General features: G+C 29.3%; 1 protein-coding gene across 3 annotated transcripts; it reads right to left on the reverse strand.

Moving 5' to 3' along the window:
- Positions 1-361: 361 nt before the first annotated feature.
- LOC107438309 (protein halfway) lies at positions 362-11,666 on the reverse strand. Of its 3 annotated transcripts, none has more exons than XM_071178506.1 (3): positions 11,566-11,666; positions 8,089-8,959; positions 362-4,194 (listed from the first exon to the last, which is right to left on the reverse strand). In XM_071178506.1, exons 2-3 carry the CDS (start codon positions 8,912-8,914, stop codon positions 3,356-3,358), a joined length of 1,665 nt encoding a protein of 554 aa, XP_071034607.1. In that variant the 5' UTR covers positions 8,915-8,959; positions 11,566-11,666; the 3' UTR covers positions 362-3,355. The 3 variants fall into 3 exon arrangements, with proteins under 3 accessions (XP_071034607.1, XP_015906056.1, XP_071034606.1); XM_016050570.3 differs by having other exon boundaries at positions 11,608-11,663; XM_071178505.1 differs by having other exon boundaries at positions 11,576-11,657.
- Positions 11,667-15,973: the final 4,307 nt, after the last annotated feature.

Genomic DNA, 15,973 nt, shown 5'->3' on the forward strand with positions numbered 1-15,973 from the left:
TATGTAGTATGTATTTAGTATAGCAGGTGTTTACTTTCTATAAAAAAAAAATTTATATATATATATTTTAGAATTCAGAGAATATAATAGAAAATTATTTTCCAAAGCCCAATTCTTGAAGTTTAGTCAAGTGTTAGTGATGCAATATTTTTGTGCAAATGTAGACTACATTTTGGAAACTATTTATTTTCTTTGGAAATTTTCCCTGTTTTTTATTAGTGTTTTATAAGGAGCCCTATAGTACACAAAATATTAAAAATGTTTCTTGGATATTAAGAAATAACATTTTCTGTAAAACAATAAGTATAACAATATAAATTTTTTTATAACATATCAGGCCTAAAATAAAAAATGCTAAAACTGCTGTATAAACATTTAATATGTAAACATTCAAACAAAACATCCAAACACAACATAGAAATATATATATAGCTTCCGAACATTTTACAGACACATTTTGACTTCAAATACATTCAAGGAATGAATTTTCATTGTATAACAAACATCAACTGATTTTTCTAATGCTATACTAATGTGCATAATTTATAAAGAATTTACAACATTTTATATCACCGGATTATAGTTAATACATCAAACAATAAGTATAACACACCATAGTATATAATTTTTAAAAAAAACTATAGCTAAAAGGAACATTTCATTTAAGAAAATTTACAACGAATAAAAATTAAATTGAGCTATTTGGCACTGTACATTTAAAATGTGTTACAGAACATAGATAACATATATTTATAAAATAACATACTGACATATTGATAACATATTTTGTTATCAAAACTCTATCAGTTACAAAAAGAATCAAGAAACAATGAATGTAATTAAAAAATGTTGAAAAGACTCTATATATGGAAAGGAAATAATCTAATTAGAAAATACAATAGAAATAACCTTTTTTTTAAAAAATTACACTTCATTTTAGGTTGGGATAAATCTTTTAAAAAAATAGATTTGATCAAATTCAAACATTTGTATGAAGATAAAAGAACTAAAATGCATAATTACAATTAAAATTCAGTATCATATTCAGTATTATATCATATTTTTTTCAGTATCATATTCAACATACTGGATAATGCATTAATTTTACATTTAAATAATTTTACTATCTTATATTATTAAATTAATAACAATTTTTGAAATTGTATTTTCATATATACAATTGTGTTGCTGTAAATTTATTGCTCTCAGGTAAAGGAGTTGTTTAAAAATTGTAGAAGAACGCCTAGAAATTTTATGCCATTTTAACAGTAGGTCAACCAAAAGAGCTCAAAGAAATAAAATTTCTATTGAAGTATATTACATTTTGGCTGTGACTGAGTAATGTTATGTCAAATTTTTAAATTCTGTGAAATCTAAATGTTTAAATTATATAAAAGAAATAAGCATAATGAGCATAGATTAAATTGACTTAGATTCACATAAGTTAAACTATTTAGTTTAGAGAAAACGTGGAAATATTATAAACCAAAACCGCATTTATAGATAAAAATATAATAGGAAAAATCAATAAAATTACGATGAACATAAAGAGTAATACTAGTTTTAAAAATTATAATAACTTATAATTCAAATAATTTTAATGAATTAATCATTGTGAGTAGGGAGAATGAGATCTAATAGTTGAACACAAAAGTTTGTAAAAATGTTGAGTTAGATAATTATGTATGCTAAAAAATTAGCTACCATATTTATACAATTTGAGGAATAATAAAATTAAACTTCTGACATAACATAAAAAACTGATATGATAAATCAGGAAACTTAAAGTAATATCACATGGCAACAGAAATTGAAAAATAAATGTGAATTTACAGAATTCATTCAAAGAAATGTTCAATATTGTTACAAAAGTAATCTAGTAGCAATGTCTAACTGAAATATTATTAATTTTAAAGCCAAGAATTAAGTAAAATTATATATTTTCTTCTCGATGTACTATTTTGTGTTAAATTACAAATAAAAACCTGTTTTATTTCAAGGAAAAGCAGAATTTCTGAAGTTTTGAACAGAGAAAGAACCAATTTTCAAAAGGTTAATAAAGGAGAAAAAAAAATAAAGGAAAACATAACATTTAAAAATACTGAAGGATGAAATGAAACACTTAAATTTTTATTTATATTTAGTTGACACTTTTTTTTGTAGAAAATTTTTGTTAAAATATAGTTGCTACAAGTCAGTTTTTTTTCAATAAAATTAAAAAAAAAAAAAGATTTTTGAAATATACATGTTACACGTTGAAAAAAACATTTATGAAAAAATTACATGTTTAAAATTTTTTTTGCAAAAGAATAGCATACTGCAATAACATTATGCTGTTTTTTAGCAAAAAAATAGCATTTTTTTTGCAAAAAAAAAGAAAACATACAAAAAATAGCAATACACTTCATAATTCTAAACTACATAGCAGTTTAATTGAGCATAGAATTTCACACAGTATATTTAAAATGAACTAGTTACACATTCACAATCTTTAAAAACAAGGGAATGAGAAAAAAAATGAATGAATATAAATGCAATGCACTTTGATATAAACATGCAGTTTAAGTACTCGCTAAAAAATAAAGTTAAATGTTAACACAAATATTACAGAAATGAGATTCTAATAGCAAGAACAGAAAACAATTTAATGATCAACATAGAATGACAATATTAAATTTAAGCCAAAGAACTCAGACAATTTGATAATTCAGTTTTGCAACCAGTAGTCATTCAAATGATGCATTGTTTAATTAGAGTAATACTATCTCTTGAACAATGACATTTCAAAGATTAAAGCAGCTGCATAAAACAAAATGTCACAATTGCAAGACACGTGAGACTTCAAACATGAAATATGATTGCGGCTTTTTGGAATAATGAATTAATTCTTGTAATGAAATTAAAAAAATATATGCCTATAAATTCTTGAACATGTAATGTTAAACATTAAATAAGAAGCAGGGGTTAAATTTAAGCAGAAAAACTTGAACAATTTGCCAGTCCCTTTTGGACTATGAACCATCAAACAATTTTATGGTAATAATGAAAATAGCGATAGCAATAAATTCATTTAAAACACCAAGAAAATTTACTGACTGCATTTGTAGGGAACACAACTAAGATTTTTCAAGTAATCTAATAACTAACTAGAAACAATATCTTTTGAACAATGAGTGCCTTCAATATTTCTAACACTGCAGCATAAAATAAACAGTCTTTGCAATTACAAAACAAAGGAAACATCAAGTGAAAACCATGATTCATGTTTTTCTAATAATGAATTAATTAGATTTTTAATATATGCTTAAAAACTTGAAAGAATGTTAATGATAAACTTAAAATAAGAGGCTGGAATTTATAAATTCAAGCTGAAGAACTTAGGCAATTTACCAGTTCTTTTTTGCAACCAATAATCATAAGACAGCTTTATGATAATAATACAAATGGTGATAGCAATAAGTCCATTTAAAACATCAAGATAATTTACCAACTGCTCTTGTTGTGGACACAACTGAGATTTCTTCAAGCGATGTATTGGTTGATTGGAAAACACACTATCTCTTGAACAACAAATGCCTTGAAAATTGCGAACAGCTCGGTAGTTGTCCTGTAACCATGTTTGAAAACGAACAGTGTTACAATCACAAGTCCAGGGATTATCAGAAAGGTACATCTCATCCAATAAGCCACCACGGAATTGTTCCAGAATATGAATTGGTATTTCTGTCAAACTATTATTAGAAAGATGCAAAGCAACAAGATTCCTTAGCAGCCATGTGCCTTCTAATCCCTTTAAAGAATCAATAGCATTATTGTTTAAATACAAAAATGAGACATCTGACCATAAAGTGACATTAATGTGATCAATATTAAGAGATTTAATGTTATTGTTGTACAGGTCAAGAACTTTAGTTTTGTATGGTACTGCTCCAGGTAGTTTAACTAATCCCTTATTGCTGCAGTTAACCGTAACTATAACTTTATCTTTAGAGATTGTGCAATTACACATAGTTTCATTACAAATGGGACTCTCGTCTATTTTTCGTTCAATATATAATATTTCCAAAGCGCTTTGCACTGTATAATTGTAATATTCAGGTGGATCTTTACATATGGCTCCTTCTTTGTAAGCTTCATATTTTTTTAACCAATCATTCATATGGAGTAACTTTTCATCACAAATCCAGGGATTACCTGCAAGAAGAAAACCTTTCAAAAAAAATTCCATGTTCACCTTAAGCATAGACAGACATTTGATTACAAGCAAAGCACATAGCAAGATTCAAAATTTAAAAAAACTAAGATTTAAATTTCAGTAACATAAAAATATTGGAAGTTGTCTGATCAGTAAGCAGTTTGCATTGGGTTGTCCAAAAAAATTGTGCTGATAAATACATTATCTAGTGTTATACAATTGGCACGAAATTTCTGGATAATCCAATGCTTATTACTTATATGTAACTATTTGATAGTAACACAAATATAAACAGCAATATGTAAGAAATATGCTTTAAATTTAGAACTAGGTATGAAAGAGATTTAAAAAAAATATAATAAGTTTAAAATATTCAAATTCGGGAATTGGATGACTTATACAGCGTGGTGCTTATGATCTGCATAGATTTTACCCAGTTTTACTGTAATTTAAGGTGACAATGTTTGCTGGTTCAATTTTATTATTTTTTGGGTGCATATATCAGTCCATGCACCCAAAAGACCATTCTCTAGCTTCGTGTCTGTTCGTCAGTTCAAATAATTTAAACTCAATGATAAACAGTTAAATTCACTATGTCAAAAATGTTTCGATGTTTGTATTATCTTGATTTTTTTTTTATGTATGTTCATTAATTTGTATGGACTTTTCCTATTAACTTAATTTCCCACAGAGTAACATTGTAAAAGCTGGTTTGTCACATCTGTAAATAACTAGACTTCGTTGCATGAAATTACAGACTAAATATTTAAAAGGATTTTCTAGCAAGACTAAAGTGCCAAAATAACTATAATTAAAAAGGAATTATAAATTATGGCACTATAATGCCTATGAGAATGTGACACCATGAGTGTTGTGGTAAACCTGGCAGAGGGAATATACCTTTGTTAGACCTGAGAAGCACAAAGTTTTCTTTGTGCTAAAATGACTAACACTTGCAAGTAACTATGCCCAGTATATGTGTCTGATAATAATGTGATTTTATTGAAGGTGAATGTTATGACAGAATTAGGTAGCTAGACTGAATTACCACCTCTAACCACTTCAACATCAACAACGCTGAGCACCTCTCTATTCATTTGAGCACTTTGCCATTTAATGAAGAATAAGAACTATGTTTTATTCATGACATGATTTTAATTTAAAATAATATACTGCTACAAAAGTAACAAACCATAAATTTATTATAATGTAACACATAAAACTAAGGGCTTTGGGCCCGTGCCTAAGGTATTGTGAGTTCGATCCCTACTGAACGAAGATTCCCCATGTAGCAAATGGTGCCTATCAGATCACAAAGTCCTCCTTGTTCCCATAGAAAATCATACCTCTTGTGGTACTAAATTGGAGGTTAATCATTGTCTGGTTCAGGTGAAAATTACGATCAGTGGATGTATAAATGGATCCGCCATATAAAAGAGCTGTGACGTATGTGTATAAAAAGAGCCGTGATGTGTGTGTATGGTAGAAATCGAATTCTTGGCCATAGATGGCGCCATTGGAAAACAAGAAGCACACATCCTTTGCCTTAATGGTATATATCAATAATAACATATAAAACTAAGTTTACACAAATAAAAAGCTATAAGGGAATATAAATGTTTCTGTATTTATACAAGTTACATTATCAGACTAAAGATGTCCCACAGTAGACTAATCATAGGACACAGTTCCCAGTACATCACCGAAATCAGGGATGAGATTAGCCAAAAGGCAAAAAAGCTGAATTTCCACGATGGTAAATTTTACGCAAGCGCAACCCTTTAATAATAAATTCCAGACAGTTTAAGGTAATAAATAATGTGTTGACATACAATTGTGTACTAATCTATTATTATATAAATGATTACATTGATACTTAACATTTAGTGAAAATAAAAATTACCAATTGAAAAAATAAAGCTGGAAATTATATTTTTCCTCAGTTCACATAAGAGACAATTATTACTTGAAAAACTACCTGGTTTAGCAAATTAAAACTACTGAGAATATACATTAATATTTCATTTCTTTTAATAAATACTGTTATGTGATTTATAGCAAATATATCAGTAATATTACTTTTTAAATTATATTGGAAAAAAAAACTTTAACAATGGACCGAATCATTATGTTCATATTATAGTCTAATCTAACTAGAACCTTTTGAAACATATCAATAACAGTGAAGTAGAAATATATAGTAACTCCTTAACATACAAAAATTGCTATTTTAGTTTGAAAAATTACATGACAATCAGAAACTGTTTAGATAATTATTTTTTATTTGATAAGAATTTTGCATTTTATAGCATAAATAACAGCAATTATAAATTAAATTTTGATGATGAGTTAATTAACTCTTTTCCCCCCCGAAAAAAATTTTATTTAAATCCCTTTTTAAGTGATAGCTTTTGTTTGCTATATCTTTTAGGTCTGCTATGTTTAGTCATTAGTCCATCTTCAAACATCTTGAGACAAATTCTGTTTTTTCCAAATACAAACTGGGATATAGAATTTTTAAAACGCGTAAATACAAATCACGATTCATAATTTTTAGATCGCGTAAATTCGAATCATGATGCATAATTTTTAGATTGCATAAATAAGAATTATCAATTTTTAGAATGCATGACTGCGAATCCCAATGCCTTATTTTAAAATCACATATAAATACGAAAATCAACGTTTGATATTATAAACCGCATGAACAAATCAAGACATTGAATTTTAAACTTGCGTGAATACGAATCACTACATAGGTTTTTAAAAAGGCGTAAATATGAATCACAATATCGGATTTTTAAATCTCGTAAATAAGAATTGCAACGTACAATATTCACATCGCGTGAATAAGAATCGCAACACGCAAATATTAAAAGCTATGTTTGATATTAAAATCGTGTGAATAAGATCGAGATATTAGCAGATTCCAGGCTTGGGACCTCGAGAAAGCTTGTCAGAAGCAGAGTCGTTTGAACTACAAAAATCGGATGTATCAAGAGGGTGGGTAAAAAATTCAGAAAATCTTATCTGCCGCGAGTAAAAAGGGAGAAAATAGTTAAAATAAGTAAAAATGAGAAAGGATTGGTAGCTATGTAGTTTGAATTTTCTGTTTCTCTTTGAAAATCGGTGAATTTTCTGAAAAAGCGGAATACTTATTAAAAAAAAGTGAAATTTTTAGAAAAATCTGAAATTCAAGAGATAAAAGTGAAAAAAGCGGAAATCCGCTAAAAAGCGGAAAAATCTCATCCCTGCGAAATCAAGCATCACTCGTCTGCGATCAGTGAACTGTTGGGTGACCCTTATCATCAGCCTATGAGCGGACCAAGGGTGCGCAGCATCGGTCCTCATTAAACTGTACTACCATAAAGTGCTTGTTGCATCCCGTCTGTAAAGTGACCATACCAAAACAATTGCCATGGCAGCAGGTTGGGAAAAACTTTTTAAAAAATCACAGAAGGGGTCTAAGTTATAGCCACCCTACGACATTTCGGGCCTTGGTGATTATAGCTGGCGTGGCAAATCTTGATACAAAAATTTTTTAAGCCTGGAGTTTGACCAAAGATGCACAATATTGGTCATTGTTTAACTGTTATACCATAAATTGCTCAACTTGGCCCGCAGATCATCTGGCTACCAAAGTGGAGGAGCCATTCCCTTTGCAGATAGATTGAAATTGTGCTGGTACGTGATCAGACCATCCTCACTGATGTTTCTACCACCGTTAACAGTAGCCCATTGAGTAGCTCTAGTGTGATGTATTTAATCACAAAATTGTCCCAAATAATAATATTTAACCACATATAATATTATTTTGATTGATACCTATATGCTTTAATTATATATAGGATTATTATATATGCTGGAATATTAAGTAACCAAAGCTCCTTTACCTGTGAGGTTTACTTGCTCCAATAATAGATTTTGTTTCAATGGATTTTCTTTAAAAGTAGTTAACTCATTCATAGACAGTGAAAGAAATTTCAGGCCTTTCATTCGTTGAAATCCGACATGAGAAATAGCTTTTAAGTTGTTGTAAGACAGATCCAAATACTGCAAATGGCTAAGATGACCAAAACTATTGTTATTAATTAATTCAATTCTATTGTGACTTAAAGAAAGGTAAAGAAGATATCTGAGTGGTGAGAACCACTTACTTTTAACGAGTTCTATATCATTGTCCGAAAGATCTAAAAATAAAAGATTGTGCAAGTTTGAAAAAGTATCTTCCCCAATGGTTTTAATTTTATTTCTTGAAACTGTGAGATTTTTTAAACTCATTAAATGGTTAAAATCAGAATTTTGTAATTCATTTAAATCATTGATGGATAAATCAAGGATTTCCAAATATTTCTGCTCTTTAAATGCCTCATCTCCGATGGAAGATATTTTATTATTTGAAAAATTAAGTATCTTTGCAGATGAAAAGACTCTTAGATCACTACTGCCAATAGTGGTAAATGTACCATTGCGTAGAACCACACTTACAAAATCTCGAACATCATTTTGAGATTTGGTGGCTTTCATAGCAGCCTGTAAAGCATCAGGCCCTTCACATAACAAATTAAACTGAAGTTGCTCTTCTTCGGGAGATAATACACTCTCACATTTACAAATGCTATTTAAAATTTTTCTAGTAAAACAGACATTACCTGAATCATCCAAGATAGCATTGGATTTTATAAATAATAAAGAGACAATTAATAACAATAAAGCCATTACAGTATTTCTAGAAAAGCATCTCACAGTGTTGTTTTTTAAAGGCTAAAAAAGAAAGAAATAATCTTATTAGACACTATAAAAAACAGTTAATTTAAACACTTAAAAAGGCAATATAAACTAACTATTTTTTTCCTTCATAATAACTACCAGAAAACATATGTTGTCAACCAATATGATATAAAAATATTCATATAACATTAATGCAATACTTCTATTCTTCCGAATATAAAAGAAAGAGTATTTGAGAGTCATTTTAGGAGAAATTTCCGTCGATTAACGGATTCTTTACAAAAGTTTTTATCATGAAAAAGAACCCTTCACAAAATAGTTTACCCTTAAAACAAATCCTTTATAAAATTTTTATCACGGGAACGGTTCCTTCTTTCAGAAAGTTCGAACCAACTACTGGTATTTGTAATTTTTTTAAAAATCAGGTCCATAATTTAACGATATCACAAAATTATGAGTAGATTTTTCACGATTTTATGAAAACTGACCTTTCACAAAAAGTACAGAATAACCATTAAATGCAGATAAATTGGCCACCCCGTAAGCGGAATTTTTTCAGGCTTTCTGTAACAAAACTCTCTAGCACTAATATCTTTCTGCAAGATACTTTCAGTAATAACAAAGATGTATGAAACTAACATGGAATAAATATGCATAAGTACATACCCTCCAACTTATGAGAATTTTGAAAATAATTCTTTCTAGTTGTAGCGAACCAAAGTAGAAATTTTTAAAGCAAATGGATCTCTCATAAAGCTTTTATCAGAACTTAAGAATCTAGCCATATGGCCTGCACTTTTATAAGTAATAGTGGACAAGTTACGCTAAAATAAATTTTTTTTAAATATTAAGGCATTAATTTTGCTACCGTCTGAAAAGAAGATTTCTGAAACTACGGAAATTCCGTAGCAGTTGGAGGGTATGTAAGTAGATACCTCTTTTTTGAAAATAAATTTGTCAGTTATTGAATCTTATTCTTATTTACAATCAGAAGCACTTAAAAATCTTTTTTAAGTTTTCTCAAGATAAAATTAAAACACCTTTTAATGAAAAAAAAGATATTGTAATATATTTACTAAAATAGTAACCTTAAATACTAATATACTTTTAAAAAATATTTTCTAGAGCAATTTCCTTACAAATTTTATAAAATACTGATGGAAAACTTTGATATTCATGGTACAAACGCGAGTATATTTAAAGTTATCAGTGTTTTCACAACAGTGTGAGAACGCGAGAATCTCGCATATTTCTTTCTTTTCTCTCATTAAAAAATTATTAATGTGAGAAGTTCGCGCACTCTATTAATCAATTTTAAAATGTGGGAATCTCTTAAATTTTGGAAAAAATTTCATCTTATGCCATTTAGAAAAAGACATGAAAGCAGCTATAGCAAGTGTTGAGAAAAAAAAAATGAGTCCTGTATAATAAGTTGTTTAAAGTTAGCTCTATTTTTAGCTGTTAATGAATTACCAAACTCCCTCATATACAATTTACAGCAATTTGTAAAATTTGAAGTCTGTGAAAATTACACTGGAAGACCTAATAAGAAGTATGAACATGGAAATAACTTCAGCAAACTTCACTATTCTATAACAGAAATAATTCAAAAGCCTATGCTGGCAGATGTAGAGGACAGGAAAGTGTGTGCACAATGCTACAAATTTAATTAGTGATTCCGAATAGTTCAGAATCTGTTACAAGGTCATTTAGCACCCAAAACCAAATTAAAATAAAATATCACAACAGATTGACTGATGAGCATTTGAGCAACCTAATGAGAATAGCTGATGAAAAAGTTGATATGGAACATTTTCCATATGCAATGAAAATATTCTATGGTTTAGAAGGTAGAGAATGTTAAAAATGTATTATAAATTAAAGAATTTTTTTTCAAAGTCTATTCATGTTTTTTTTTTTTTTTNCCAGAAATGATCAGGATTTACCCCAGAATTGATCAAGAGATGGGGTAATTCCTGATCACTAAAAATTTAAACTCTTTTAAATTCTAATTAGATTTTTAAACAAAAGAATGTAGCATAGGACTCATCTCAAATAGCCTCAAACTTCCAGAAAATATTAAAATTCTATCTTGAATAGTTTTTTCACAAAATAGATGTTTGCATTTTTTGATCAGGAATTACCCCAGGTCACCCTAATTCCAATCCCCATCAAACAAATAAAATATTTTGCTAATGGAAACATCAAGCTCAAATTCGTATTAGGGTCTACTTGTAAAACAATAGCTGTGTGTATTTTGAGATAAAAATAAAGAAAATAAGAAAAAAGGTGTAATAAAAATTTTGGTTATATAATGGTAAGGAAAGTAATACTTTATGTGAATCGCATTTATTATGCTGCTACCTGCTGGCGATATCTACGGGACATCTCATTAAGGCAGCACGGAGATCTCAAAACTTTTAATAAAAGTGTAAAAGTTAATGTTGATGAGAGATTAATGTTTGGAAATTAAATTTGAAACCAAAACCAGTCCTTTTTTATTCTTATAACTCAAGTAAATATTATAAAATGATGCTATTTTTTTTAAAGAAAAAATGCAACAAAAATAATTTAAAATATAATATTAACTAAATCAGTAAACTGCACCAATACATTTGAATAATGAATTAAAGACTTACTAATAATTACATTTAAACACGATTTCATGAAACTTCTTTTACCTTTCTAAAATCAAAACTGACTGTAAACAAACAGAAATATTATTTGTTGCCAGATTATCGATTTAGTAAGCACATGATTTCAGATGTTAGCATTTTTCTCTGTTAGGCTTATTCTCGCTGTAATAAAATCAATCGATGCAATTGCACCAATCAGATTCTCAGTCGCATAGGCAAATATTCGCGTCATTTAATCCAGTTTCAATCAGCTTTCCATTAGCCTCTCGTAAGGCAGATAATATTTACTTGCCTAATCATATAAGAGTCGGACGAAGGATGGTTTATGACTTTATTTTGAAAACAATCGAAAAGTTTTTAGTTTCTAAGCTTTTATGAAAGTAACAGAGTCCCGCAGTGGACTGATCGATAAGACACGGTTCCCAGCAGATCACCGAAGTCAAGCATCACTGGCTACGGTCAGTGTGCGGGTGGGTGACCACTTGGATCAGTCTGCGTAGTGACCGAGGGTGGCGGTATTGGTCCTCGTTAAACTGTTCTATCGTAAAGTGCTAGACTTCGCGTGCAGGTCGTCAGGCTACCCAAGCGGGGGAGCCAATCCCTCTGCAGAGGAACAAAATTGTGATGGTATGTCTTCGGATCATCCTCGAGGATGTTTCCCAGACCGTCGCCAATAGCCCATTGTGCAGCTCTAGTGCGACGTAAATTAACAACAACAAAAGTAACAGAACAGAAACTGCGAAAGACGGGAGTTTATCGAGAGATTAAGTCAGCAGAGTGATTTCACATAGCATGAATTTAGTACAGCAGCGCCGACTAAGTTATTTAACAATGAAAAATAAACATACGACTTTTTGGAAAATTTTAAGAATTTTCTATCCCGAATATATTTATTAGAATGAACTATCCCGGCCATTTTCCAATTTAAATGGACAACTAGCCAAATTTTCATCTTGTAGTTAAGTTAACTGACTATGCGGCAGGTCACCGAGGTCAAACATCACTGGCTGCGGTCAGTTTGTGGGTGGGTGGTCACTTGGATTAGTCTGCGTAGGGACCAAGGGTGTGCGGTATTGTTCATCTTTCAACTATATTCTAACGCAAAGTGCTCAACTTCGCTTGCAGGTTGACGGGCTACCAAAGCGGGTGTGTCATCCCCTATGCAGAGGATCAAAATTGTGATGGCATGTCTTCGGGTCATCCTAAGGGATGTTTCCTAGATTGTCACCCATGGCCCATTGTGCAGTCCTAGTGCAACGTGAATAAACTACAACAACAAGCACGTAAAGAGTCATATCCTGACCTGCAGTTTTCGCCACATAGCAAAACAGGTTTTTTTCTTACAGGTTAACAGGTTAATTAACCTTTCATTTTTTTTTTTAAATAAACTGTTGTTTGGTATTTTTTTACTTATTATTTTCCCTTTTTTTCATATGTCTATAATTTTTCTTTGTTTTATTCTTCATTTTGAACTTATATATATATATATACATTTTGAAAAACAAATATGATTTTAATATTTTGCGTGAGCATGGGTAAAATCCCTCCTTGCCAACTAAAAGTTAATCACAATACCCCAATCCCCTTTAGTTTCTTATGTCTTATGTAATATTTGGACGTAACCGTAAAGAAATTTTTAAATCTAAGACTTTAGATGAAATAAATTCCAGAAATATATACCGAAATGCATTATAGAAATATTTATTAATAAACATTTTAATTTTAGCACTNTATTACTGTTTTTTTTAACGATGCGAGTCTCTGTTGAGCGGATTTGTTCAATGTATTTTTATTTTTCTAACTTTTTCATAACTATTAATATTTTATTCGTTATTAAAATAGTTATAATTCGTAAAAATAGTTGTATTTTTAACGCGTTTCATTAAATAGTAACTAAAACCTACGCTAAATATTATTATAATGAAGTCAGTTTTGGAAACAAATATGGGTTTGCGCAATTTTAAAATTTTTTTTTCTTTTTGAAACTATAATGACATGATTTTTTTCTTTCCAGTTTTTGATCTTTCCGTCTTGATATATGCAAGCTTTCAGACGTGAATTAAGGATTAATAAATGAGTTTTATTAACATTTTTTAAGAAGCATTTAAAAGCTTTATTAAATGAAACAAGCAAGATAATTTTGTCTTGATATAAAATGTGCAACAAAGTTGTAAAGATAATTCTGTTTCACCCTGTATATTACCATTCCAAGACCTTTGTTTTAAATCTATTTAAAATTCTAAATTTGATTTTACAATATTTTAAGAAATTTTCTTTTGAAATGTTTTTTTTTCTGCTATGCTCTGTTTTGGTGAACTACAGATGATTTCAAGACTCTTTAAAAATTTAAAATTGAATCAAGAAAATAAAAAGTTCTAAAGATGCCCGGAATTTTTTGTCACTTTTAATCTAAAAATGTTCACAATCAGATTGCATTAACTTAACTAAAACTTACATGAAATTTTATAACAAAATTTTTATCTATTATGCAGTTTGCTCAAACATTAATAGGCTCTCTTTTCTGCTGCCATTTTAATGTCTCGAATATGGACTATTTTGGACTCAGTTTAGTAGTTCTAAGTACCTCTGTAATAAAGTTGAAAATGGTAATCAGTATGGAAAAATGTATAATGGCTGAATTACAAATAAATTTATAAATTTACTCTCGGAACAAATATATTTGTATATATAATAGTTAATAAGTATAATATTTTAATTGAAGGAAATCTGAGTATTATCTTCCATTTGAAAAAAGACGTCACAGTAGTGTCAATACATTTTTTTTAAAAAATTCCTGTCACTAAATATTATTAAAATTTAAAACTATTTCTAATGATTTTGTATATATATATATATTATTATTATTATGTAAACATAGATATTATATAATATTTCTCTCTTGAAAAATCTTAAAATTCATTATATAAAAATGAATCTTCCATGTAAAGGTAGAACATATGTCAATTTTACAAAATGAATTTTAATTAATTTATAAATCCTAGTTAATTTTTTTGGTTCTCTTTATTCACTGCACGAATTCAATTCAGTAAGGTCTAGTTTTGAGGAATAAAGAGTTATTTTAATCTGACAAAAGCTAGCAAGTTTCATCTACATTTCAGAGAGTAAATCAAATCAAATGGTTTAAATATTCTCTGCTAAAGATAAGAAATTATATTTTTGCAACTGTGTTTTATTTATAGATTGAGGATAAGAAAATATGCTATTTATGGAAGTATGCAGCAATTTCAAGATCATGACTTAGACTTAGACTAATCCATAATCGGTCTTTTTGCGAATGCGAGAGAATAACAGGATTGCTTTTTCCTCTTCCCATAAATAGGTAACTTGATACCTCGATCGTAGGTGGCAGCACAATAATTTAGTTTCTATTTGAAGTTCCAAATTTTGTGATGCTTATAAAACCATTTTGTTCAATCCTATTTAAAGATAATTCTGTTCTTTTATTTATTTATTTCTTTTAAATGAAAGACAAAAATTTTGCCTTTAATGTCATGTTTTAAACTGGACGATGAGAGAAAAACTCCCATGGTTAAAAGGTTTTAACGTTATATTTCGTTTTTCAGCGTAAAATATATAAAATATGAATGAATAAAATAAAATAAAAAATAATAGGAGACACTTCAGGTTGATCAATGAAAGTGATACGAATTTCCACATAATCTTTTTCAGAGAAATTTTTTTTTACTAGTAATCATATTTACTCAGTACTAAGGAAAAAGATAGAAGGAAAAAAAAAACAGTAGATCTTTGTATAACAACAGTATTTATTTCATTCTAAGTATTATACTGTAAGTTGTAAGGGCTTAACATATAAAGTACTTTACAAGAAATGACTAATCAAATTACTTTAACTTCAGAGTGGTGTCCCAAAAATGACTGATGATTTTAAAAATCAATTAAAGAAGAAGAAACTGTGGCGTTGCGGTCTGAAATGCAAAGTCCGAACTACGAATCTCTGACGTTGGACTACGTAGCTTGCAGCCGGTAATTGACGTAAACCTCATACCTGAATGGAGATATGCGTGAAGGGCGAAATCAGTAAAACGCGCACAGTATGTTTTGGATATAACTTGGCCGCATCCTCACAGCTTGCTCTCTCTCCCCGTCGGTTCTAGCTAGCAATTCGGCATGTTCTCGCCGGTTACCTTTTCGCAGTTTTTTTCTATGCTACCTCAATGTTAAAGTGGTTAAGTTTTATACATGTTAAAATGTTTTAGTTAAATTTACAAGTTTCCTAAATGTTAATAAAGATAGTTATTTATTTAAACTTAGTGTTATTTATGAAGAAACCTATAACACGTTCTCGGAAACATTTTTATGTGGAACGCTTTCCTAGAGTTATATTTCTTTTTAGAGTTTAAGTGGGGACTCTAACAAAGATACCAAACAA

Source organism: Parasteatoda tepidariorum, chromosome 3 (genome assembly GCF_043381705.1).
Source record: "Parasteatoda tepidariorum isolate YZ-2023 chromosome 3, CAS_Ptep_4.0, whole genome shotgun sequence".
NCBI lineage: Eukaryota > Metazoa > Arthropoda > Arachnida > Araneae > Theridiidae > Parasteatoda > Parasteatoda tepidariorum.

What these genes read in the sequence shown, in the direction of transcription:
- LOC107438309 (XM_071178505.1), bottom strand. An exon ending in GGAGCAAGTAAACCTCACAG is followed by an intron (nt 4,195 to 8,088) that starts GTAAAGGAGCTT and finishes TTCTTCTTGCAG; the next exon opens with GTAATCCCTGGATTTGTGAT.